Source organism: Carettochelys insculpta, chromosome 18 (assembly GCF_033958435.1).
Source record: "Carettochelys insculpta isolate YL-2023 chromosome 18, ASM3395843v1, whole genome shotgun sequence".
Taxonomy (NCBI): domain Eukaryota; kingdom Metazoa; phylum Chordata; order Testudines; family Carettochelyidae; genus Carettochelys; species Carettochelys insculpta.
The window spans coordinates 32,727,164-32,750,739 of record NC_134154.1 but is presented as its reverse complement, the minus strand read 5'-3'; the positions used below and the strand labels follow the sequence as shown (position 1 = coordinate 32,750,739).

The following is a 23,576-nucleotide window of genomic DNA, read 5'->3' as shown; positions in this document are numbered from 1 at the left end:
CTTGGAGTTATAGTGGATAGTTCTCTGAAGACATCCACGCAGTGTGCAGCGGCAGTTAGTAAGGCAAATAGGATGTTAGGAATTATTAAAAAAGGGATCGATAATAAGACAAAAGATATCATACTTCCCCTATATAAAACTATGGTACGCCCACATCTCGAGTACTGCGTGCAGATGTGGTCTCCTCACCTCAAAAAAGATATATTGGCATTAGAAAAGGTTCAGAAAAGGGCGACTAAGATGATTAGGGGCTTGGAAAGGGTCCCATATGGGGAGAGGCTAGAGAGACTGGGACTTTTCAGTTTGGAAAAAAGGCGATTGAGGGGCGATATGATAGAGGTATATAAAATCATGAATGGTGTGGAGAAAGTGAATATAGAAAAATTATTTACCTTTTCCCATAATACAAGAACTAGGGGACACCAAATGAAATTGATGGGTAGTAGGTTCAAAACTAATAAAAGGAAATTTTTCTTCACACAGCGCACAGTCAACCTGTGGAACTCCTTGCCCGAGGAGTCTGTGAAGGCCAGGACTCTATTAGGGTTTAAAAAAGAGCTTGATAAATTTTTGCAGGTTAGGTCCATAAATGGCTATTAGCCAGGGATAAAGTATGGTGCCCTAGCCTTCATAACAAGGGCAGGAGATGGATGGCAGGAGATAAATCACTTGATCATTGTCTTCTGTTCTCCTTCTCTGGGGCACCTGGCATTGGCCACCGTCGGCAGATGGGATGCTGGGCTTGATGGACCTTTGGTCTGACCCAGTATGGCCATTCTTATGTTCTTATGTTCTTATGTTAAGGACTTAGTCCTGTCTACGTAGAAGGCCAACGCCCTCCTCACGTCCAGGAGGTGCAGGCGTGCCTCCTTGCTGGAGCTATGAGGCTTCAGGTAAAACGAGGGTAAAACTACAGGTTCGTTAAGATGGAACTCTGAAGAAACTTTCGGAACGAAGGCTGGGTGCAGCCGTAAGGTTACCGCTTCCTTTGAGAATACCGTGCAGGGTGGCGTTGCCATAACTGCTGCGAGCTCACTCACCCTGCGAGCTGACGTAATTGCAAGAAGGAAGGCTGTCTTTATCATAAGGAGACAGAGGGAAACTGTGGCTAAGGGTTCAAACGGTGGTCCTATTAGCGCGCTGAGCACCAGGTCCAAGCTCCACGATGGTGGAAGCGGTTTCTGAGGGGAGGTACAGGTTTACCAGCCCCTTCGGGAACCTGGTAACAATAGGATAGGCAAACACCGTGGGCCCTTCCTCTTCATGCCGAAACGCCGATATAGCGGCGAGATGGACCTTCAACGAGGAGAGGGAGAGCCCGCCTCTCTTGAGGTCCAGTAAGTATTCTAGTATTACAGGTATAGACACCTCAAGGGGAGCTAACTGCTTGGTGGAACACCATGCAGTGAATCGAGTCCATTTCTGCTTGTAGGTCTTCCTGGTGGAGATCCTTCGGCTACTTTCCAGGACTACTTGTACTCCCTCTGTACATGTACTTTCTAGGGAGCTGAGCCATGGATTAACCATGCTTGTAGGCGCAGGCCTCGGGGGTGTGGATGCACTATGGACCCCTGGGCCTGCGTGAGCAGGTCCGGCGCCACTGGAAGGGGAAGTGGTGGACAATCCGACATGCGCAGAAGCAAGGGGAACCATTGCTGTCGATCCCACGTTGGGACCACTAGGATCATGCGGGCTCTCTCTCCCTTCTGGCTTTCTGCAGGACCTTGTGGATGAGCACTGTGCGGGAAAACGCGTAAAGCAGGGGGCCCTTCCATGAAATCGCGAACACGTCCCCCAAGGACCCCTGCCCCAGTCCTGCCCTGGAGCAGTATTGGGGGCACTTCTTGTTGTGCTGAGTGGCAAACAGGTCTATCTGGGGAAATCCCCATGCATGAAAGATCGGTCGTAGCAGATCAGAGCAGATCTGCCACTCGTGTGTGAGTGCGAAGCGCCTGCTCAGCTGGTCTGCCTTCACATTGTGAGCGCCTGGTAAGTACGAGGCTTTCAACGTAATATTGTTGGCGATGTACCAGTTCCACAGCCGGACTGCTTCCACACATAAGGCATGGGATCGAGCTCCGCCTTGTCGATTTATATAAAACATGGTGGAGGTATTGTCTGTATTGATCCTGACTACCCTGCCTTGTATGTGGTCTCGAAAGTGTTTGCAGGCGTTGAACACTGCTCTGAGCTCCAGTATATTTATATGCAGTGACTGTTCCATAGGGGACCACAGTCCTTGCGTCACCTTTTCGCCAATGTGTGCTCTCCACCCTATGTGGGAGGCGTCGGTGGTGAGAAAGAGAGAGATTTGTGGTTGGTGAAAGGGTACCCCTGTTAGCATGTTCTTGGGGTTTACCCACCATTGCAGGGATCTGCGCACCTCTGTCGTGGGCGACACCACCCTGCGGACGGTGTGGGATGCCGGCTTGTAGACGCTCGCCAGCCAATGTTGCAGGTTGTGCATATGCAATCTGGCGTTCTGTACCACGAATGTTGCCGCTGCCATGTGGCCTAGCAGCTGCAAGCACGTTAAAACCAGCACCGTGGGGCTATATGTAATGACTTGTACTAGGGAACCAATGGCGCGAAAGCGAGCGTCGGGTAGATAAACCCTTGCTGTGATAGAATTTATGCGTGCCCCTATGAACTCTATGTCCTGTGTGGGGTCGATGTTTGACTTCGCAAGGTTGATGACCAGGCCCAGCGAAGAAAACGTGTTTGCTGTTACGCGTATCATGCGTAGTACCTCCGCCTTCGAGGCCCCTTTCAGTAGGCAGTTGTCCAGATATGGGAATGTAAATACCCCCTGTCTGTGCAGGTAGGCTGACACCACTGCCAGGGTCTTGGTAAAGACTCTGGGGGCCGAGGAGAGGCCGAACGGCAGAACCTTGTATTGGAAATGTTCTTTGCTGACCTTAAACTGGAGAAAACGTCTGTGAGCCAGGTGAATCGTTATATGAAAATACGCAACTTGTAAGTCGAGGGCTGCAAACCAATCTCCATTGTCCAGTGCTGTGAGTATAGAGGCGACTGTGATCATCCAAAAGTGTTGTTTGCACAAGTACCGGTTGAGGCCTCGAAGATCTAAGATGGGCCTCCAGCCTCCTGTTTTCTTCTCTGTGAGGAAGTATCGTGAATAAAACCCTTTCCCCTGGAGTCGCTCCGGCACTCTTTCCACCGCCCCTATAAGCATAAGGTGGTCCACCTCGTGCTTGAGTTTCGCCTCGTGGGAGGCATCCCTGAGAAGAGGCCTGGGCGGAGGTCTTGGCGGTGGGAGCAACTGAAAGGGGATCACGTAACTCGTGGCTATGATCTCCAGTACCCATTTGTCTGTGGAGATCTTTTGCCATTGTGAGTGGAATGGTCGGAGGCGATGATGGACCATTAATTGTGGATGACATTGCGCGATGGTAGTAATAGTGCAGCCCTCGACCCGTCCGTCAAACTTGTTGCCTTTGGGCCTGCCCCGAGGATGCACGGCCTTGTTGGGAACGTCGCCTAGGAGTTCTGTACTGTTGTTGCTGTTGATGCCGCCCTTGGTCGTAGCCCCGGTGGTACTGAGCACGCTGAGGTTGGTACGGGTATCGCCTTTGTTGAGGGTAATACTTTTTCTTTCTGTATGGAGGGGTATAAATACCCAGGGTTCTGAGTGTAGCTCTTGAGTCTTTACTGGAATGAAGGACTGAATCAGTTGACTCTGCAAACAACTTCTGCGTGTCGAAAGGGAGATCGACAATTTTTGCCTGCAGATCCCTCGGGATACCGGATGTCTGGAGCCAGGATTCCCTGAGCATGACCACTGCCGTAGCCTTTGAGCATGCCACCGTGTCCACTACGTCCAGGGCAATCTGGACTCCTGTCCTCGAAGCTGCATAGCCCTCTTGCACAATGGCCTTCAGCACCGGCTTCTTATCTTCTGGAAGTGAATCCATGAGAGAAGTAAGCCTGGAGTAATTGTTGAAATTGTGGTTCGCTAGATGTGCTGCATAATTTGCCACTCTCAGCAGCAGGGTGCAGGAGGAGTATACCTTTCTGCCGAATAGCTCTAGCTTCTTGGCATCTGTCTGTTCCCCCCGCTTTGTACTGGGAAGTCTTTGATCTCTGCTGAGACGATTCTACCACCAGACAATTTGGTTGTGGGTGACTAAACAGGAACTCCATGCCCTTCGCCGGGACGAAGTATTTCTTATCCGCTCTCTTGTTTATAGGTGGAGTGGAAGCCGGGGTCTGCCATATCATGGTAGCAGACTCCGATTGCTTCATCGAGTGGGATAGCGATTTTGGACGAGGCTGGAGGCCTCGGGTTTTTGAGGAGCTTGTGGTGCTTCTCCTGCACCTCTGCTGTTTGAATGCCTTGCGTGAAAGCCACCCTTTTAAACAGCTCCTGAAACTGTTTGAGGTCGTCCGGGGGGGGCGGGGGGGGCAACATCCCTGGGGGCCGTAGCCTCGTCGGGGGAGGACAAGGAGGAACCACTAGGGTAGACCTCCCTTGAACTCTCAGGGTCCTGCTGTCAGTGGTACACCCTCTCACTGGAGGCTTGTGAGGGAAAATCTCGGGGTTCCAAAATCAACTCCCCCTGTGTGTTTCCGTCCGCGTCTGTGAGTGCCCGCGGGGGTACTGGACGGTCGAGGGGGACCTGCCCCTGGGTGTATGCCTGTGGTGTCTATGCCCAGCGTGATAAGGACGACCGTGGCAGCACGGGCACAGTTCCTGGGATGGAGACCTGGACCACTCTCGAGGTGCATACCCCCTATGTCTGGGGGAGCGAGATCGTCTGGATGACTGAGACAATGGTGAAACTGGTTTGTGATAGTACTCCAGAGGGTCAAATCCCAGAAAGGGCGAGGGTGGCCTGAGCCATGGTGACACTGGTTGGAGGAACGGAGAAGGAGGCTCTGGGTAGGCTGGGGGAGACCCATGTCTCCTGGTTGGTGTTCGCAGCATAAGGGGAGGACTTGTTGAGAGCAGCCCTGCAGCCCTGTCCAGAGAAGGGCTGCGGTGCAGGGTTTTCGCTGCTGCCTTTCCCCTCCCCTGCGGGGGCTGGCTCCGCCCCTTCCCATGCCAGGGATCTCAGCCCCACTGTCAGCACCGCGCTTGGCACGCTTACCTGCGGTGCCGCGTGGGTGGTCTCCTCCGGTGCCTGCAGGCTGCGTGCCTGTTGGCCCTGCACTGTTGGCGCCACGGAGGTCTGTGCTGCTTGCGGCGGTGCCGCTGGTTCCGGCGCTTGCCTGGCCGCTGCTCTGAACGCTGCGTGGGCCGGCTGCTTAGTAATCGGAGGCTCAGCCTCTGCCACGTGCGCTGCTGTGCTGCCGCTTGTTTGTGACTGAGGCTGGGGGCTGTGTGCTACGCCCGTCCCGCTCGCTGTGGCTGCCGGCAGGGATCAGGCTGGAGAGAGCTTCCTCCATTTCTGCACCGAGGGGGTGAGGGACACCGCCTTCCTTTTATGGAGCCCTGTGGGTCCCTCCGGTTGAGGCCTCTCTGGCACGTCTGGCTGGAGGGCCTTATCAAACAGCAGCATTTTCAGCCGCATTTCTCTATCCTTTCTGGCTCTGGCCATGAGCTTTGCACAAAAGGAGCATTTCTGGGTGACGTGTGATTCCCCCGGGCACCTAATACATTGACTGTGCCCATCAGAGGCCGGCATAGCTTCGCGGCACGACTCACGTTTCTTGAATCCTGAAGAGGACATTGTGGTGAGTCTTTGAGCTGTTAATAGGGTACTTAGCACCTTCTCTGTGCCTGTTCCCCTCTCACGGACCCCAGCCTGCCGCAGCAGGAGGCCTACTGGCCTTCACATCCCCGGGTTGCCTCCGCTCCTCCTTCTCATTGACTAAGACTTTCTACTTATATATATATATATTTTTTTTTTTTCAATAAAGAAACAAACAAACAAATAAACAAACAAACTAAGAACTCTGAAAAGAAACTTAAAATCTCTGAAAACTCTAAATACATTGACTCTGGCCACAGCCTGAGCGGATTCTGTCTGCAGCTGATGGCAGTTAAGAAGGAACTGGCGGGGACTGGATCGCGCACGTGGCCAGGAGCGCGCAAGGGAGCGGCGCGCGCTGGCGCATGCACGGTCCGGCAGAAACTGCTGGAAAGATCCGATCTGCGGCGCCGGGGCGAGCCCAACACCTATCGTGGAGCACCCACGGGGACACTCGAGGAAGAATGTAAAACTTAAGAGCCCACAAGTCCACTCAGTACTACCTACTTCTTTTTCAGCCAGTCACAAAGACCAAACAAGTTTGGTTACACCTTCTCCATAGGAAAATGCAGTCCTTGACCACTTACCAAAAAGCATGGACTGGACCTCCATCAAAAAGTATTGCCCATCCGGACTTATAGGCTCTAAAGTTTTACATTGTGTTGTTTTTAATACAATTTTTATACACAATTCTACACTTCTAAGTAGAGCTTTCATGATAAACAGTTTGCACTACAGTACTTATTATGGGGAGAAATGACAAATGTATTTATGGTGAAAATATTTATAATAAATCAACATATTTGATAATGTACAAAAACATTCAAAACATCTAAATAAATGGTATTCTATTGTATAACAGCAGAATTAATTGTGCTAGTAATTTTTAATCATGTGATTTGATCACTTTTTAAACAACTGCTTGATAGTCCTAGCTTAAATTGATTTTCAGTTATAAATCAGAAAGTGAAGAAAAAAGTTAACTCAACAGCAGTTTTAACTTACCTGCAATATATATGTTTTAACAAAGCAAAAAAGCACTCCTGTAGCACTTTAAAGACTAACAAAATAATTTATTAAGGGATGAGCTTTTGTGGGACAGACCCACTGGTTAGGCTATGATCTGAAGAAGTAGGTCTGTCCTACAAAAGCTCATCCCATAATAAATTATTTTGTTAGCCTTTGAAGTGCTACATGATTGTTTTTTGTTTTGACAGAATACAGACTAATACAGCTCTCTCTTGGTCATGTATGTTTTAATTGTGCAAATTTTAGCACATTAATACATTCAACTTCATGCTAAAGAACTGGAATAGAATACTTTGCATGTTGCAAATTCATTGATTGCAGGGTACATTTTCAAATCTTTCAGTTTTAACTGCATAATTTGATATTACACTCACAATTTTGCATTTATGCTTCCTAGGTTTTCTAGGATAATTGAGGACATTTGAGCTTGTGGAACATCCATGCAGCACACATTTCTTCATCAGAATTCAAGTTTCTATCTTGTGAGCACTCTGATTTATGAGCTAGTACCCCTGTCTGGAACAGTGCGAGCTCAGAACCTGAGATTTTTGCTCATTGGTACAAAACCAATGTTTTCCTCAGGCATAAAAAGTTTGCTAAGGTCAAGGACTTCACTCAACTTCTAACAATGTATGGGACAGGAGAGCTCGAGAAGTGGTCACCACCTTCCATAACAGTATCAGTACATTTCTTATCTAAAGTAACAAGGAGAACAAAAACTATGTTCTAGATTAGAACAAAAGGACACTCATATATATATGAAGGCTAATGCTCATGAAAGGATAGGCAAACAGAGTCATAACCACCCACAATTCCTCATGTGATTTTAGTTCAAGGTCTTAACCTGTGTCAGAAGGTGACATAGAAATGGCTACTTGTGGAGCTGCACAAACAGCTTGGAGCAGGAGGTAAGTTTGTAACAAAAAAAGAGGCCATTCTTTTCTATGCATATTGTGCAACTGTGGCAGAATAAAATTACTGATGAATGCAACAGGTGTTTGTTTGCACAGCAGGGTTCTTTGTTTGTAGACTCTGGCATTGAGCTCTTACCCAGTAAATCTAGCCTTGCAGGATATGATCAAAGGAAACCCTGAAATAGCGTAGGGAAAAAAAAAAAAAAGTCCCAGTGCCTGCCTGCTTCCCCCCATTTGTGGGTTTTTTTTTTTTTTGGAGGCGGGGATGGGAGAGGGGTTTCTCTTTCCTTAGATTATTTCTGTGAACTCCTGGCTTTTAGTTAGGACTAGGGGGGCTTAAGCTGTGAAGACAGGATGTAGCAGCACATGTCACCACTGAGGGTGTACAAGTCAGTGGCACAGGCCAACTGGGACACTTGGGTGCACCCCAATTTACAGTGGGCAGTCAGTCAATGACAAGAGGGAGGAGTAGGAGCCAATACAGCTCACCTCTCTCCTCCACTCTAGTCTCCTAGGGGCGGGGGGCAATAGACACTTTGGCCAGGGCCTGGAAAAATGCAGGGGAGGGGTTTGAAGATCAGTGTACCACCACCTGCGCTGTTTCCCAACCCAGTATTCCAGCCAGAGTGGGGCTGGGGGCTTGCCTTGGTCTGCCTGGCTCCTCTTGCCCAGGTCCAGCAGAGGAAAGAGGGGTTTGGGCAACTCTGCCAGCCTGGTGCTCCTGTCTGGAACAGGGTCGGGGCATGGGGCCTGCCCTGCCCCACCAGCCTGACACTCCTGCTAGGGAGTGGGCTTGGGGTATGGAGGCTTGACCCACTTGATGCTCCAGCTTGGGAGAGGAGTCAGGGGCTTGCAAGTTCTCATGCCCCAATCCCACTCCCCAGCAAGCCTGTCAGGCTAGAGGAGCAGGGCAAATCCCTGACCGGCTCTGCTGCTGGAACACAGGACAAGAAGAGCATAACAAGCCCCCGAACCTTAGCAAGAGTGCTTAGCGAGGGCAGCAGGACAAGCCGCTACAGCCCAACCGCACTGCCTCAGCACAAGCATTGGACTGACTGAGCAGGGCAAGTGCTGAGCCAGGAGCTAGCCTGAATGATAAATGGATTGGCCATTCAGGCCAACCCATGGCTACGCCACTGCTCCAAGTCCCTCTTAGGTTGATGATGTAATTACATTCTTCCACTAAGGAGCTCTGAGACAAATTTGGCTATGTCCATAATGTGAGCTTTCTGCTGATTTAAAAAAAAAATTACAGTGTAACACATAGTAGGCATTTGGAGCTCACTACCTCATTCAAACAGGTTAGAACGGAAAAGGATACATCTTCCTTGCTGTCCTTTTGTTTAATCAAGGAATATTAGCAGGAAAGCTGAGGCACTGAGTTGTCTTAATGCCAGCACTTCATCCATTTTCAGGACAAGTTAGTTAATCTCTCTCATGGCAAGCACTACAGATTCTGAGCTTAAGTCCAAAGGAGTGAAGTCAGAAGAAGAAAGGTATGTGTGTTTTCTCACAAAGCAAACTACCTATCTGGAGGGTCTCACAAATTTTCCTAGCAAAGATATTAGGATGTATTGGAAGTCACCTTTCTCCTAGAAGAGTAACTCTTGGGGAACAGGGAAGAATTTGAGGGGTTTCTTACATCCAAACTCAGGATGTACCCCCAGCAACCACCAGAGTAGCTAAACAGAGAAGTGGCAAGTGCAAGCTCACCATAGCAGATCTGTAAAGTACCGACCAGGGGATGTAACATAGCACCATTTTAAGGAAACTAGTGTCTTCAGGTGGAGTAATATCCCTGAAAGAAACAGCTTTGAGGTACCAGAGGAGGTGGGAGGGGTGGAAAGGGTTGTGAAGAGTAGTACAAGATGAACCTCTCTCATGTGGCACTGTCTTGTCCAGCAACATCCGTGGTCCTGCATGATTTTAGTTAGCTGGATGTCCACTTATGTGTGTGGTCAAGAGTCCCATAAAGTTTGTTTACAGCCACCAGGGTTCTCTGCTGCTATTTAGCTCTACATTACCCCTAAATGTCTTCCAAGAGCCCTGTAAGGGGTGAAAGTGTTGATGATGGTGCTAGACAATATTGACCTTCCATGATTCAGCAAGTTCTCTCATTTGGCACCAGTCCAGTTCTGAGGGTGCTGAACTAGAGAGGTTTAACCTTTACTGTTGAGTTGGGTGAGGGGCATTTGCACCAGTCTTGAAGGCACAAGGCAGACTCTGGCCCTAGCTCTAGCTCTGTCCATGACTGCATTGGACATAGCGCAACTTTCTCCCAAAACCTGACTTCTCCCTTGCTTTCAGTGAGGAGAGCTGTGTGCAGTGAGAACACTGACTTTAATCTGTCCATCCGTCCTAAAGCAACCTCTGTGGTCAGCTGTGACCTCCTGAAGGATGGTTGCCTGCTTTTTAATATGAGCATGTCTTCATCCAGGCCACGCTACTATTCCTATAGGAACAGTACAGGACAGACTAAGGATGGGGAAAAATGAGATCAGGAGAGTAGAGAAAGGAGGGTTGTCAACAGACCCCAAAAGGTAAGGGGCCAAATCCACAACTCCAGTGTTGAGCTAGTGCAAGAAGGTGCAGGCTGCAGCACTGAAGCAGCAGACTAGGACTATGAGAAGACAGCTGGAAGGCTTCTAGAGGGAAAGCAATTTAGACAAACATTCTGAGAATTTCACTTGCTCTTGTAGCCAGTTTCCTCGCTAGACAATTCCTTCCACGTGTGAAAAACCAAGAATTATTCATGTGAGAAAATGTTGCAGAATCAGGGTCCAAGTTACATGCGAATGATCTGTTTCAATATTTTTACACCTTCTCTTGCAGTCTCTACTACACCTTCTCCATACTCACAAACGTGTTTTTTCCTGAACTGAGGGCAGTTCATTCATATCAATCAGACTTTCATCCATGAGGACTACACACAACCCCAATTTAATTTTCACACTTGAGCTATTTTTGCTGCAGCCCCATTCAAAAAATCATAGTTAGACTTCTTTTCCACACTTGTAAAAGTATTTTCCTGCTCTCACTTCATCAGAACTGCATGAAGGGATTTTGCACAAAAACACAACCCCATCAATAAAAGTGACACACACAAAACCAACTCCTTCAACAGGAGGCAAAACCTGGAAAATGTTAGTCTAAAAAGTGAATGTAAGAGAAAGGTAAGAAAACAGCATTGTAAAATGGAAAACATTTTGGAAGCTTCCCCTCCATCCTGCATATACAATGCTCACCGCTTTGAAATGAGGGGGATGAAGAGGGTATCCCAGACAACATAAGGACCAAAACATAAGAGTGCCTTAAAAAAGTCTGGTCTCCCTGCTTTGTACCTGGTCAATGGCATCTGGGTTTTCTGACACATCAAAGATGACAGCTGTGGCTCCTCGCTGAACTGCCCGCTTTGCCTGCAATGAGAAAAAATAGTTCTCCTTTATCCCCTCCCAAAAAGGAAATGTCCCCATCCCCGCTTCGCCCTACTTCTTCCCAACTCAGCAACAAGTGCCACTGGCAGGTATAAGCAGATTAAGCATGATTAGGGCTCCAAGCAGCTCTGGGTCACCTTTTTAGCATGTACCGAGGGGCAAAATTATCCCTGCTTAGGGCCCCCTAGCACCAACTCCGTCAGCAGCAGCCTGCTCTCTCCCATTTTCACATGCCAGACAGAAAGTAAAAATGGTTTAAATGGTTTTTAATTTCCACAAAATCAATTCAGAAGGCAACTGCAAATGAAGGGGTAACAAGATCCAGTGCAGGGAAGAAACAACTGTATCAGGGCATCAGTGGTCCCCTACCCAGTCCCACTCATGGTCCTTTTGAGCAAGTTAATTGTCTCAGATGAGATTTTAACTCTCACTCCCTTTAAAAAATTTCTTAAAGCTGAAAGGATTTGGTAACCTGACAGATGCCCCTGCCACAGACCATACAGAAGGATGTGTCATGGGCCTCCATAAGAAAAACCTTTTTTGACTAGCACAGCTCCTTCTCTGTTACTTTTCTGCAGTGAGGAAGAGGAAAAGGGTTCACATTTGGCAGGTGTGTAAGGAGACTCTGGGACACTACACACGCAACTGTATAAACTTTAAATCCATTTTCTCTTTGCAGTAAGTGTGAGTGTTTCTCAGAGGTTTTGAAAGGATGTTGCTATGTCTGCCCACTAGACGTCAGTCTTATTGCATGCAACTGCTCCTCTCAAAGAAGAGGATTTTTACAGATTTCCAAGACCAGCATCTGATGAAGTGAGTCTGTGCTCACGAAAGCTCATGCGCAAAACTTGTCTGTTAGTCTATAAGGTGCCACAGGACCCTTTGCTGCTGTTACAGATCCAGACTAACACGGCTACCCCTCCGATACTTCTCAAAGAAGAGTGATTTTACTGGATCTGGGAGGGGTTTATACCAAGAGAACAAAATGCAGAAATGGAGCGAGCATGAGCTAGTTAGGGCACTGGCGTGTGTAAAAATCCTCTGGGATAGTGAAATGGGAGTTGCAGATGACTTTCACTGCAGCTTCTACACAGGTGTCTGTCACCTATCTTGAAGTGCTGTCCTGTAAATTCCCCACACAGCAAACAGGCCTCACTGAATCACCACAACAACAAGCGCTACACCTCCAAATCAGGAATCCATGAAGGATGAGATTTTCCCATTTTCTCCAGAAAACAATAATAATCACTGTAATAGAAATAAATTACAGGGTCCTGACCCCCTGTAGAGAAACCAATGTTGAAATACAACAGGAACTAAGCAGATGGTACAAACATGCCTTTTATAGAGTAATACTAAGGTTCATTTCAAGAAAAAAATAGGCTTTAAGTGTGAAGAATCAACTGGTCATTGTCTTTGCTCCATTTCCTCTTTGTTGTCATTTAAAAACTAATAAAGCACATCACACAGCACCTGAGGGAAACCAGCTCCCAGAAAGGGTCTCTGCCTCAGCCCAGTAAATATTTATCTCCTTTGAAGTCAGAACACCTGGCTAATCGCTAGAAGCTGTTGGGAATGAAGAGCTAAAAGGAATCTGATCTAGTAAAACTCTTCTCTGCAGGGGAGATGTGCCAGTGAAGTGGCAACTCATCCAGGATTGCCCAGAAGGGCTCTCTCAGAGGCTCCCAGTACTTGTTCAAATGTTTTGGGCATGTAGACTTTGGAGTCTACTAGAGCTCAGTTCTCTCTCAGTGTGCAGGGGTTACAGGTGAAGAGCTTTTGATGTCTGGAGACTATTGTAGTTTTGAAGTGTGCCTGGGTTTGGTTCATTTTGCACATAATGGTGACTAAATAGGCTTACAGTAGGTAACCCAATAAATTAGTGAAACAAATTTTGGTCACTCATCATCACAGAAATTAGAACAAAACAAACAAGCAGTCACATAACACCTTAAAGGCTAACAAAATAATTTATTAGATGAGCTTTTGTGGGGCAGACCCACTTCTTCAGATCTGGAGATATGCCATTTCCAGTGCAGCACTGACAGTTTATAACACAGATCAAAAAAGATGAAATAAAAGCTGACAAATCAAATACACAGGACTGAAAAGGGGGTAGGGGGTCAAAAGGTGGGGAGGAGGGGAGTGAAGTACGCAGTGTCTTGCCTGAGATTGCTTCGCTCCCCTCCGTCCCACTGCTGCTCCAACTACTAGCATCTGGGTACCTATGGCGCACCATCCGACCTTGTGGCACATTTCCACATAGTATGTTACGATACCTAATGCACGTTGCAGCATTAGAAAACCTGCCATATTGGAGAGGATGGAACCCGATAAATGCTGCTGTATTAGTTCACAAAGCAGCAGCTATTGACAGAGCCACTGAACAACATTACCGTAGTTCTGCCAAAAACCAAGACTAAAATAGCCAAAGTCCTGACTGGTGTGCCTCCTGACCAGCTCCAACTTCTCTGCATAAATTTTAATGCTCTCGTCTCAATCAAGCAAGTAGATTTCAGGAACGTATTACAATAACTGCTTCAATTCCTAACTTTAGTGGCATGAGGGCAGAAGCAGCAGAGGACCTCAGCTTCTACTGAGCAAGTATTAACATGCCCCAAACATAGCACAAACTTTATAGGTGTAATACAGCCTTTACGTCCCTACAACAGAAGGGAGCAGGCCCACTGGTCTCAGTAAGTTACAAAATCCAGGCTATTACACCCAAAAGATCTGATTGTGGACAAACCAATCATGTAAAGTGGGGTTAAAGAAACACCACTACCCCTTTTTGCAGCAAAGCTGCATGTCTAATTTCACTTCAGCTCATTACAACCAGACAACGCAGGATTTTACCAGGCTCTAAGTAAAGGCTGACGAATCAGATTCATTTTTAATTCTCGCGTGTCACTTCTTCCCCTCTCTCCACCCTTGTTACTCCTATTTCCATAAAGCTAGCCAGCCAAGCACAAGGCTAACAAGGATGCTGGTCAGCTACTGTTCTCTGAAGCATGAGTCAAAAGTGTGACACAAGTAACCCTCCATCTGTCTAGTGACTGGGGACTGGAAGTCCTGTTTCAGAAAGTGCCCTGTTTTCAGAGTGAAACTTTTCATTCCTGAGGAAATTACCGCCCCCTTCCCCCTCCCAGTTAAAGGCTGAAAAGTGATGAGCAGCACAGTAGTCACTTCAAAGACTGGGGACTGCCTTATTTGCTTGGGCTTAGATTTTAACCCTGACGGTGAAAACTGACCAAATTTATCAACTAAGCTATTACGGAGTCTGACTCATTACATCTCCATACAGACGCTAAAATCAAGTCTCCGAGTTTCCAACTTTATAATCTGCTTCTCGCAGTTATACTCAGAGGGGTTTCTCCTCAGGGTAAATATAAGGTGAGTGTAATTCAGTTTGACAGATATGAAAGCTTCAGATGTGGAAATATGAGTGGTTGTCAAGAGTGAATTTGGATGGGGGCAGAATGCTCTACACAGACGATATACATGCATAAACTAGGGATCCCCCATTCCAGCATTCCACTCAGCTCTATTCTCCATAAATTAGTTGCAGCTTGGCCTGACCTTCCAGGTTTGCTTGGCAAGAGATCAAAGAGTCAGCCACAAACACACCACAGAATGCAGTCTCTCCCCCCATTCCCCCCTCCCACCTAACCCATTCTGGTGCCTTCCCCCGCCCCCCTAGTTTTTAAAACCACAGCACTTTATTGAGAAGCAAGTGAGTGCAAGCAGGCTGGGGCCTGAAGACAAGCACTTTGTTCATTTGATTTTCAGCTCTTTTCCTTTAGCGTTGTGAAGGTAACTTAGTAAGGGAAACCTTCACACCTGCACTACCAGCAAGGGAGAAACAGGCAGCTGCATGTCTTCCACCCCACAACAACAGAGAACTGTTTAAAGTTGTGGTGCAAAGCCTCATGACTTACAGACCTCTCCCCCTTCACCCCTCCGAAAACATCCTGTTGGAAGAAAATCAGTCATAAAACCTTCAAGTTTCCTATCTGCTTACCCTGAGCCCTCCTGGTACTGACAACTTAAGCGTCATTTAAGAAGCTACTACTTCATAGAGTGCCTTTTGATGCATATAAGTAAGTAAATAAATAAATAAAATGTTTAAACAATACTTGCTGCTTTGAAACAAATCTTAGCAGCCAAATGTAAAAGGTAGGAAAGTTGGGGGGTTATTGCACACAGGTGATAAAACTGTGGATGTTAACCAGCAAGCCTCAAACTTAAACAGGGTTTTATCTAAAAATGTAAAATCTCAAGTCAAACAGTAACACGTTTCCCAAAGTCTCAACTCCCACACAAATGACTTTGGCAAAGCAAAGACCAGTGTTACCACCTGTACTACTTTTGAAGAGCATTAGTGTTAAAAACCAGCAAGGAAACAGCCCTTCTTTTCTCCTCTCAAAAGCTGGAATTCTCAAAACAGAATTATTAATGTAGTTCTTAAAGATAAGACAACTGCCTTTGGGACCAGGCAGCCTCCCATGTTCTCTACCTGCACGGGGAGTATAAAAATGTATACCATGCAACATTATAGCGATATCGTTATTATACACGTTTGCCATAACAAGCATGATTCCGGCACTATTCTTTTATCCTTTTCCCCCAAAGTGCTCTAATTTAATTACTCGAGCATTTGAGTGGCTGCATATAGAGATACGCTAGTTCTCTATATATAACATTTGGGTATTTGGCTACTACATGGAATGGTAACTCCTTTCCGGTGCAAGTCCTAAGCTGCTGAAAGACTGACTGCTCTCTACTCCTGGTAGGAACGGGCCTTTCAACGAAGACTAGGGAATGACTACCTTCAGCTACTTTTTATGTACTTACTATCATTGTTGTTGGGTTTTTACTAGTATCTTTTTGACCAAGAAATCTGGGCCTTGTCGAACAAGAATTGTCAACCTACTCTTCACACAACTCGACAGGGAAAGGCCTTTAGAATAAAGGAAGGAATGCCCCATCTCAATTAGCAATAATGGTCTGGGAAATGTAGACGACATTAGCTGCAAGAGTTTAATGTCCTGTAGATTCTACCAGCAGGTAGTGATGCGCTGCATTTAGGGCAACCATATCTCCCTGTCCCAAATACGGGGCTCCTCCTGGTTCCACCAAGCCCCAGAGAGCCATGATGGAGGCAGCAGCTGCCAGCACTCCCCCCAGACCCCCAGCCCTGGGGACGTGGCAGCCACAGGTACCTACTTCCCCCATCCCCCTCAGCCGCATGGAAGCGGCACCCACCGGCATTCTCCGCCCATTCCTGGGAAAGCGGCAGCCGCCAGCACCCCCCACCTATACCTGCAGAAGCAGCAGCTGCCAGCTCTCCCCTCACCCATCCCTGGGCAAGCGACAGTTGCTGGCTGGAGCCCCCTCACCCCCAACTCCAGCAAGGTGGCAGCCACCAGTGCTCCCCGCTGCCCCCAGAGCCCCAGGAAAGTGGCAATGACAAGGCAGCTGAGTACTCTCTGGCCAACAGCTGCTGGAAGAAAAGGTCAGCAGGGGTGTGGGGTGGGGGCAAATACAAGACAATTAGGCCTTTTTGAAAAAATAAGTAGGTGTCACCCCAAATACGGGACTGTCCCGCCAAATATGGGACGGATGATCACCCTCGTTGCATACCAACATCAGTCCTAACCTCTCTTTCCTCTGTTGCTTATAAACAGATGAAACAAATTTTGTTTGGACTGTAATGTTCTCCACACTTGCATCCAAAGTCAGAATTTTTAAAATTATTTGTGTATTTGAAAGTATGAAAAACATCAGGCCAGCTATTCTGCATGGAGATAGCATGTAAACACCTCTCCACTTACACTCCCCCTTTCTTGAAGAAACATTTGTATTCCTTATGAATAAAAAAAACTAATTTAGTACTTTCTATATGAGGATGATTTAACGTGATAGTTTCATATCTGTATAGTAGATTCTTCTATTTATTTATTTATTTATTTAGCTTTTGTTTAAGGCCATGACTGGCTCAATGACTGAAGATGTCTCTGATCATGCCACTTTAGTTCAACATGGGCCGGCCAATAACGTGCTGCAACTTAGCAGTGCTTTTCTCCCAAAAAAGGAGAAAAGAAAATTAAATGTAAAAGTCCACAGTGTCTTATTCATTATGGAATCACACATTGTACTTCCCAAGTCTGGGACTATTGATGTTCCAGGAACAGAGAATCCCAAGACCAGGGGGTGGTGCCAGCAGCCCAGCTAGGCTTTTCAGGGAAGAAGCATAGATGGCAGTGGGGAAGGAAGGTGGCCTGCAGGGGCTGGAAACTGGGGAGACCCTCTGTCTGGCAAATCCTTTTATTCTGGACAGGTCAGGTCCTAAAGGTACTTGACCAGGGATGTCCAGCCTTTCTATAAAACCCATAATAGCTAGCAATGGAGGGATGTTTCGAAGAGGGCAGAACAGCAGTATAGAATGAAATGCAAGGAGGTAAGGAAAGCATCCAGAATGGGTAAGGCAAAATGGTTGGAGGAGCAGTGGGAGAATGTTGTGCAGCAATCTACGAGATATTGCACATACCTGTACAAAGCACAGATGGACCCGAGTGTCTCAGAGACCGAATGATGAACTGAAAGAGATATCTGCGCTGAGCATCGAGACTGAGACTGATATTTTGAAGGAGGAAGTAAAAAGAGAAGTGAAACAACTAAAGAACAACAAGAGCCCTGGAAATGATCATCTCACAGAAGAGATGATCAAATACAGCAGAGAAAAGTATGATTCAGGAAAACCACCAACTATGTAATATAGCGTGAAAAGAAGGGAAAGCACCTAAGGAATAGACAAAATCTGTGCTAATGACAGTACATAAGAAAGGAAACGCGCTAGAGTGCCAATATCCGCTATATGGTACTTCTAGCTTTCCTGAATCCTGCTTCCTCATCCGCTGGATGTTCTTTTAGCTGCGAGCTCTGTCTCTCCATCAGTATCATCATCAGCACCTTGCCTAGATGACTCATTAGGGCAACCGTTCTGTAGTTCTTGCACTCCAAACCGCTCTCTTTCTTGTGTATTGTCACAAGCACAGATCTTGTCCATGCCTTAGTTGCCTTCCCTTCTTTCCATGCTATATTGCATATTTATAGAGATAAATAAGAATATATATTATGGGGCTTTTTGCACATTATCCATGTGGCTTTTTGCACTCTATCTGGGCTTAGTTCATAACTGGCTGGTCACCACTGCATTAAAGAACCACTCGTGGCTTGTGAGCCTCAGACTTGAGTACCACTACTCCAGGTTATCCACTGCATTCTTCCAGATTGCTGGAATTTAAGATCAGCTTCAGTTTTCAACTACAATGGTGTAAATCAAAAGTAACTCCTCTGATTGCAATGGAACTAATCTGGATTTACACCTGCAAATCTGAACAGACTTCATGGATTAAGACTAAGATTTCTGAGACAAAACTATTTGTTCCTTTGTGTTGGGAAGACCACACTGACTGCATAGAAACAAATTACTAACAACATTAATTAAGCCACTCTATGCATCTGTCTAATTTTCTACTCTCATTTTCCATTGTAACTGAACATGGCAGCCCCTTTAAGGAGACTCACTGCTGCTATGTCACACTGGGAACAGTATATGATCCAGTCTCTAGCTAGGGACTGAAGGGAGGTGTGCTCCTCAGTGAGTCACATGATGGAAGCATCATTCTGCTTGGACTCAATCATAGGGAGGAACTGGCATGAGACCTTAAGAAACAGCTGAGAGAAACATGCAAGGAGTAGGATGGTCTGGGAAGTTCTCCAGTCAAACAGCTCTGCTTTAGAACTGACTCCACAGGAAACAGACCCGAGAAGGAAAGAGAGAGGTGTAAAAGGATATGCTCCTCCACCATTCACATGTGGAGTGCAGAGATGAGTTAGGGCAATCCGCTATACCAGGGATGTGAAAGATATGACCTGTGGGCTGGATCTGGCCCACTCAGCCTTTTAATCTTACCCACAGCCTGCTCCTGCAGCGCAGAACAGCACTGCCCAAAGTGGCTGCTGTCTCCTGTGGCCCCCTGCGCTGAGGATGGAGGGGTTTGCGTGCTCCCCTTCCCGCAGCAAAAGGAGAGTGGGGATATTATCTCTGACTGCACAGTGAGGAGTCTGACAAGACTGAGTCCAGCCAAGGTGGAAGTACCAGTGGGAGACTGTTCTGTTTGAATTAGTGATTTTGTTGATTCCAGAAGGAGGACTCATTTGAGATTTGACTGAAGTGCTACACACAAATCCCAAATTCATCTACCTACTGCGAGACGACTGGCAATGAGAGAAATAAGTAAACTGAGATAATGAAGCAAAGAGTCCTGTGGCACCTTAAAGATTAACAGATTAGCCCCCCAATGAAGAGAACTGCTGGTACTACGAAGCCACACTAAAAAGACTAGCTAATCAATTCAGCATTTTTTTTTTTTTTTTTTTTTTTTTTAAAAAAAAGGAGTTGGGGCCATTGACCCACAGGAAAAAAAACAGCCAGGGTCACACATACACTTGAGGTGTATAATTACTCCATCACCATGAGAGGCAGAAACTATAGCAGTGGTAGACCATCTCCCACCCACACAACCCAGCTTTAAAACTGGACCAAGTTGCATTAACTCCAACAAGCTATGACAAAATAACCAAAGGCTTGTGGCTGATCAGTATCAGCACAGCGCTCTGTATGAGGACCCTAAAAGGCTACAGGGCAAAAACAGTTAATTATATGAGAGATAATCTCCTCTTCCTTCCACCTTCTGGCAAGGCTTCATACTGCTAAGTCTTTAATTATGCAACACTGGTGAAACCTATTTAAGAAGAAAAGTTGCCTAATGGAGCAAGCAGGGCTTGTTCAGCCTTGTATTCATACTGAAAGAGCAACAATTTCAAATTAATAATAGGGTCATAGGAAGACATTATTATTAGAAATGGCCAACGAAAGTGGAAGACAACTAGAGGACAAGAGTTTGCACATGATGCAGGATGACTGCATTTTAAAAATGGACGGTATGTCCTTGAACCTGAGTCAGAGACTGACTAAAGAAAAACTGGTCCACCACTTAAGTTCCCTCTCAGCCGCATAGTTACAGCCCTACCTATTAGGCCCCATGCAGGGGCTCAAGGCTGCAGTGGAGAGCAATTATTTCATGCCAAACCCTGAAGCTACTGTGCTCCAGGGAGAGGTGCCCCTCTCTCGCATGGAGCCACTGCAGCCATGGTAGCTCTGTATTGGTACAAGTGGAGAAGGCACCAGCACCAGCTCTTAGGCAGGGGGAGGGGGAGAATTCATGTGCTGCCCTATCCCTGAGCGCTGGCTCCTACAGACTGGTTCCCAGGCAACAGGAGCTAGGGTCAGGGCTTGCAAGCAAGAGCAGCACACACGGTGCACCACAGAAGCTCACGCCCCACCCTCAAGAGCTATGCCTGCTGGCTGCTTCTGTGGTGCTGCACAGTACCCCAAGATAGGCAGGTATCAAGCAGCCTGCCTTAGTGCTGCTGACCAGTAATCACCCCGGTAAGCCTACTCCCCAACTCCCTGACCTAAGTTTGAGCCACCACCTATACTTCAAATCGCTCATCCACGGCCCCACCCCAAAGCTCACACTCCCAGTTCAGAGACTGTAGCCTCTCCTCCACCTCCCCAACCCCAGGCCTAAGCCACTCCCCTTTAGTATACCAAGCCCTTTATCCTTAAGCTCATACCAAACCTCTCATCCCCCTCCTGCATCGCAACCGCCTGCCTCAACCCAACAACCTCTTCACTTTCTAGTCCCTTGGACCTACCTCCCACCCTTGAACAACCTCCCCGCACCCTAAACCCTCAACAGTCCCACTTCAGACCCCACACCCCCAGTTGTAGGACTTGTTTCTTTCCACATCTTAACTACTTGCCCCAGCCCAGAGCACCTCCCACACTTCAAACCCCCAGTGAGAGCCTGCATGCCAGCCCTTTATCCCCCACCACCACACCATTCACATGTGTAATGAATTTTGTTGTATGACATGTCACTTCCGTATTGGTGCACATTACGAGAGTCATTCTGCAGGTGGACACAGAAGATTAGTGGGAACACTGTACTCCACCTTTCAGTTTACCTCCGTATACTGTTCTCTTTGTGTTTGTTGTGCCCTATACTATTCTGACGCTCAGTTACCAAAGGCTTTGGTGAACCAGAGTCTGCCAACATGCAGACAGATGGAATAGTAGTTTAATGCACTTGTCTTTGATGCTATGGCATCATTTCTGGTTCAAAAGAATCAGGATGAGTATGCTGCATAAAGCCTGGCCAGCTAACAAGTATGCCCTCGAGTACAAGACAACAGCTCTGGATACAGAATCAGATCTTAGTTTTGTGATGCATCTGGAATGACGAGAGCTTCACTGGGCCTTGAATTAATAGATACTTGAGTTCCATGAACCAAAATTCAGCAGACCCATGCCAGAGCTATTAAGATGACCTGGGACATGTTCTGTTTCATTTTTCACAGGAGTCCCATGATTAAAAGGATCCATGGAAATGCACAGAGCATGTTAGAGTTCCACTGAATCAGAAATGCTCTGGGAGGGAGTCACAACTCATTCTTCCTCTGAAACCAAGTCTGACTTTGGTTGTTGAGGTTGCCTGTGAATAGATCCAGAATGAGAGTCTCCCACTGCCAAAAAATTTCTGAAGAGCTGAACCCCTGGAGAGACTTTTCATGAAGGGAAGATTTTTTTTTGTTGAGTGGATCTTTTAAGTTATTTTGGATCTCAGCAAGTGCAAGACTACCAGAATGAGGGAATACTGCACACAACAGTCCCACAGGAAAATGGCCTGCTGACCCTGATGGGATGATTTGGTGCTTTGTAAATAGACAGACAAAGAGAAGCCTCACAATTGTATTTCTATTAAAATACAGCTGATTGTGCCATGAATTAGTGTTTAAGAGGACTTGCAAGGTAGAAGAACGGCTGAGTTCTAGTTGAAATCCTGCCAAAAGTACTTCAGACCATAGGGACTGACTTTTGCTCTAGCTGGGAAATGCTCCACTCCCTCCCTCCCCCAGGCCTCAGTACAGCAAACAGAACATGGGGCTGATGGGTGCATGGTGACCCATCTTGCTAATCACAAGGGCTTCTGCATTTAAAAAAAAAAAACCCCAAAAAAAACGCAAAAAACAAACCTATTAGGAATTTTTTGTAGGATGTGTAATTTCATTCACATTGGAGAGTTTTTAAGGGAAAGTTGGACAGACATTTCTCAGGGATGGTCTACATGGTGCTTTGTCCTGCCATGAGTGCAGGGGACTGGACTGAACCTCCATTTCTAGTCTATGATTCTTAGACATAAGTTGCGATCAAATCCACAACAGTGCTATAGTTTACAGTATGTTCTCCAAAATCATCTGCTCTGATATGTAGCGGTACTCAATTTGAAAGAGTTTATTCCATTCCTGTCTTGGTGTTGAAGGGATCATTTTCTTTCAGAATGGACTATGAATGGCAAACGGAAACCAGCACAAGCAAAGGAAAAGTACTCACACACATGCTCTGGTGCAGAAAGAAAGAAAGAAAGAAATATACTGACAGTGGAAGTCTGGATGTGAGGAAGGTTTTCTGAATTACCTCAGCTAATTAGAGTCTTCTATAGCACCTGTCCCGACAGTATCTAAAATGTGAATAAAGGAAGAACTTAGGTCCTCCTCAATGTGTCACAGACAAAGGGCAATATACAACCAGGGCTTCCTTGCAGTGTTTTTTTAAAAAGTGTTTTCTGTAACTGCAAAGGGTACTAGACCTTTTCTTTATATAGGGCACCACGGTACTGAGGCCCAGCCCTACCCAGGGGTTTTGAGTATGGCTATTTTCTCCACAACCTCTGATTGCAAGTTACACGATATATATCAATACACTGTAACTAATCATATTCTGAGCTTGATCTCCTGTCTACAATTCAAGATCAATGACAACACAAACAGTTGTGAGTCCTTTCAGCTTCCAGACAGAGCAATGATCTAGATTCAACCATGAAGACTCCAGGATTCCCAATAAATTCTGAAACCTGGTAGAGGTTAAACAGCACTGCATCTGCTAAGGACTAGCCAAGAATCCAGTGAACCACTCATTATGTATGAGACTTGATCCTGAACACACTGACTTCCAGGTGGCGCTTTCCTCCTTATTGTCCACAACTTGCCTTATGTTTCTGATGTCCTGCACTGGCTGAAGAGAAAGGAGTGGAAACTCAAGCACTGATGGTAGATAACTAAGAGTGAGACAGACAAAATACAAAACCTAATGAATTCCTCAAAGCCTGTATTCAGAGCAATATAACATGCCAAGGAAACCTTCCCATCAGCCTCCAGTGACCTTACCAAAACCCACACTATTCAGAGATATGCAGAGTGGTAAACTGCTTCACCAATCCTGAGTATTTACAGTTTACATACTCATTAGGCACCAACTGCTGTGAAGAACTATTATCCTACTTTGTACATATATT

At 46.5% G+C, this 23,576-nt stretch overlaps 1 protein-coding gene across 2 annotated transcripts in view; it reads right to left on the bottom strand.

Annotated features, from left to right (window-relative positions):
* The window catches only part of ZNRF3 (zinc and ring finger 3), a 243,061-nt gene that overhangs the window by 20,291 nt on the left and 199,194 nt on the right, over positions 1-23,576 (bottom strand). For both annotated transcript variants that reach the window (XM_075012940.1, XM_075012941.1), the window contains exon 3: positions 10,999-11,073. In XM_075012940.1, coding sequence (XP_074869041.1) covers positions 10,999-11,073 — 75 coding nt within the window. The remainder of the gene's footprint in view (positions 1-10,998; positions 11,074-23,576) is intronic.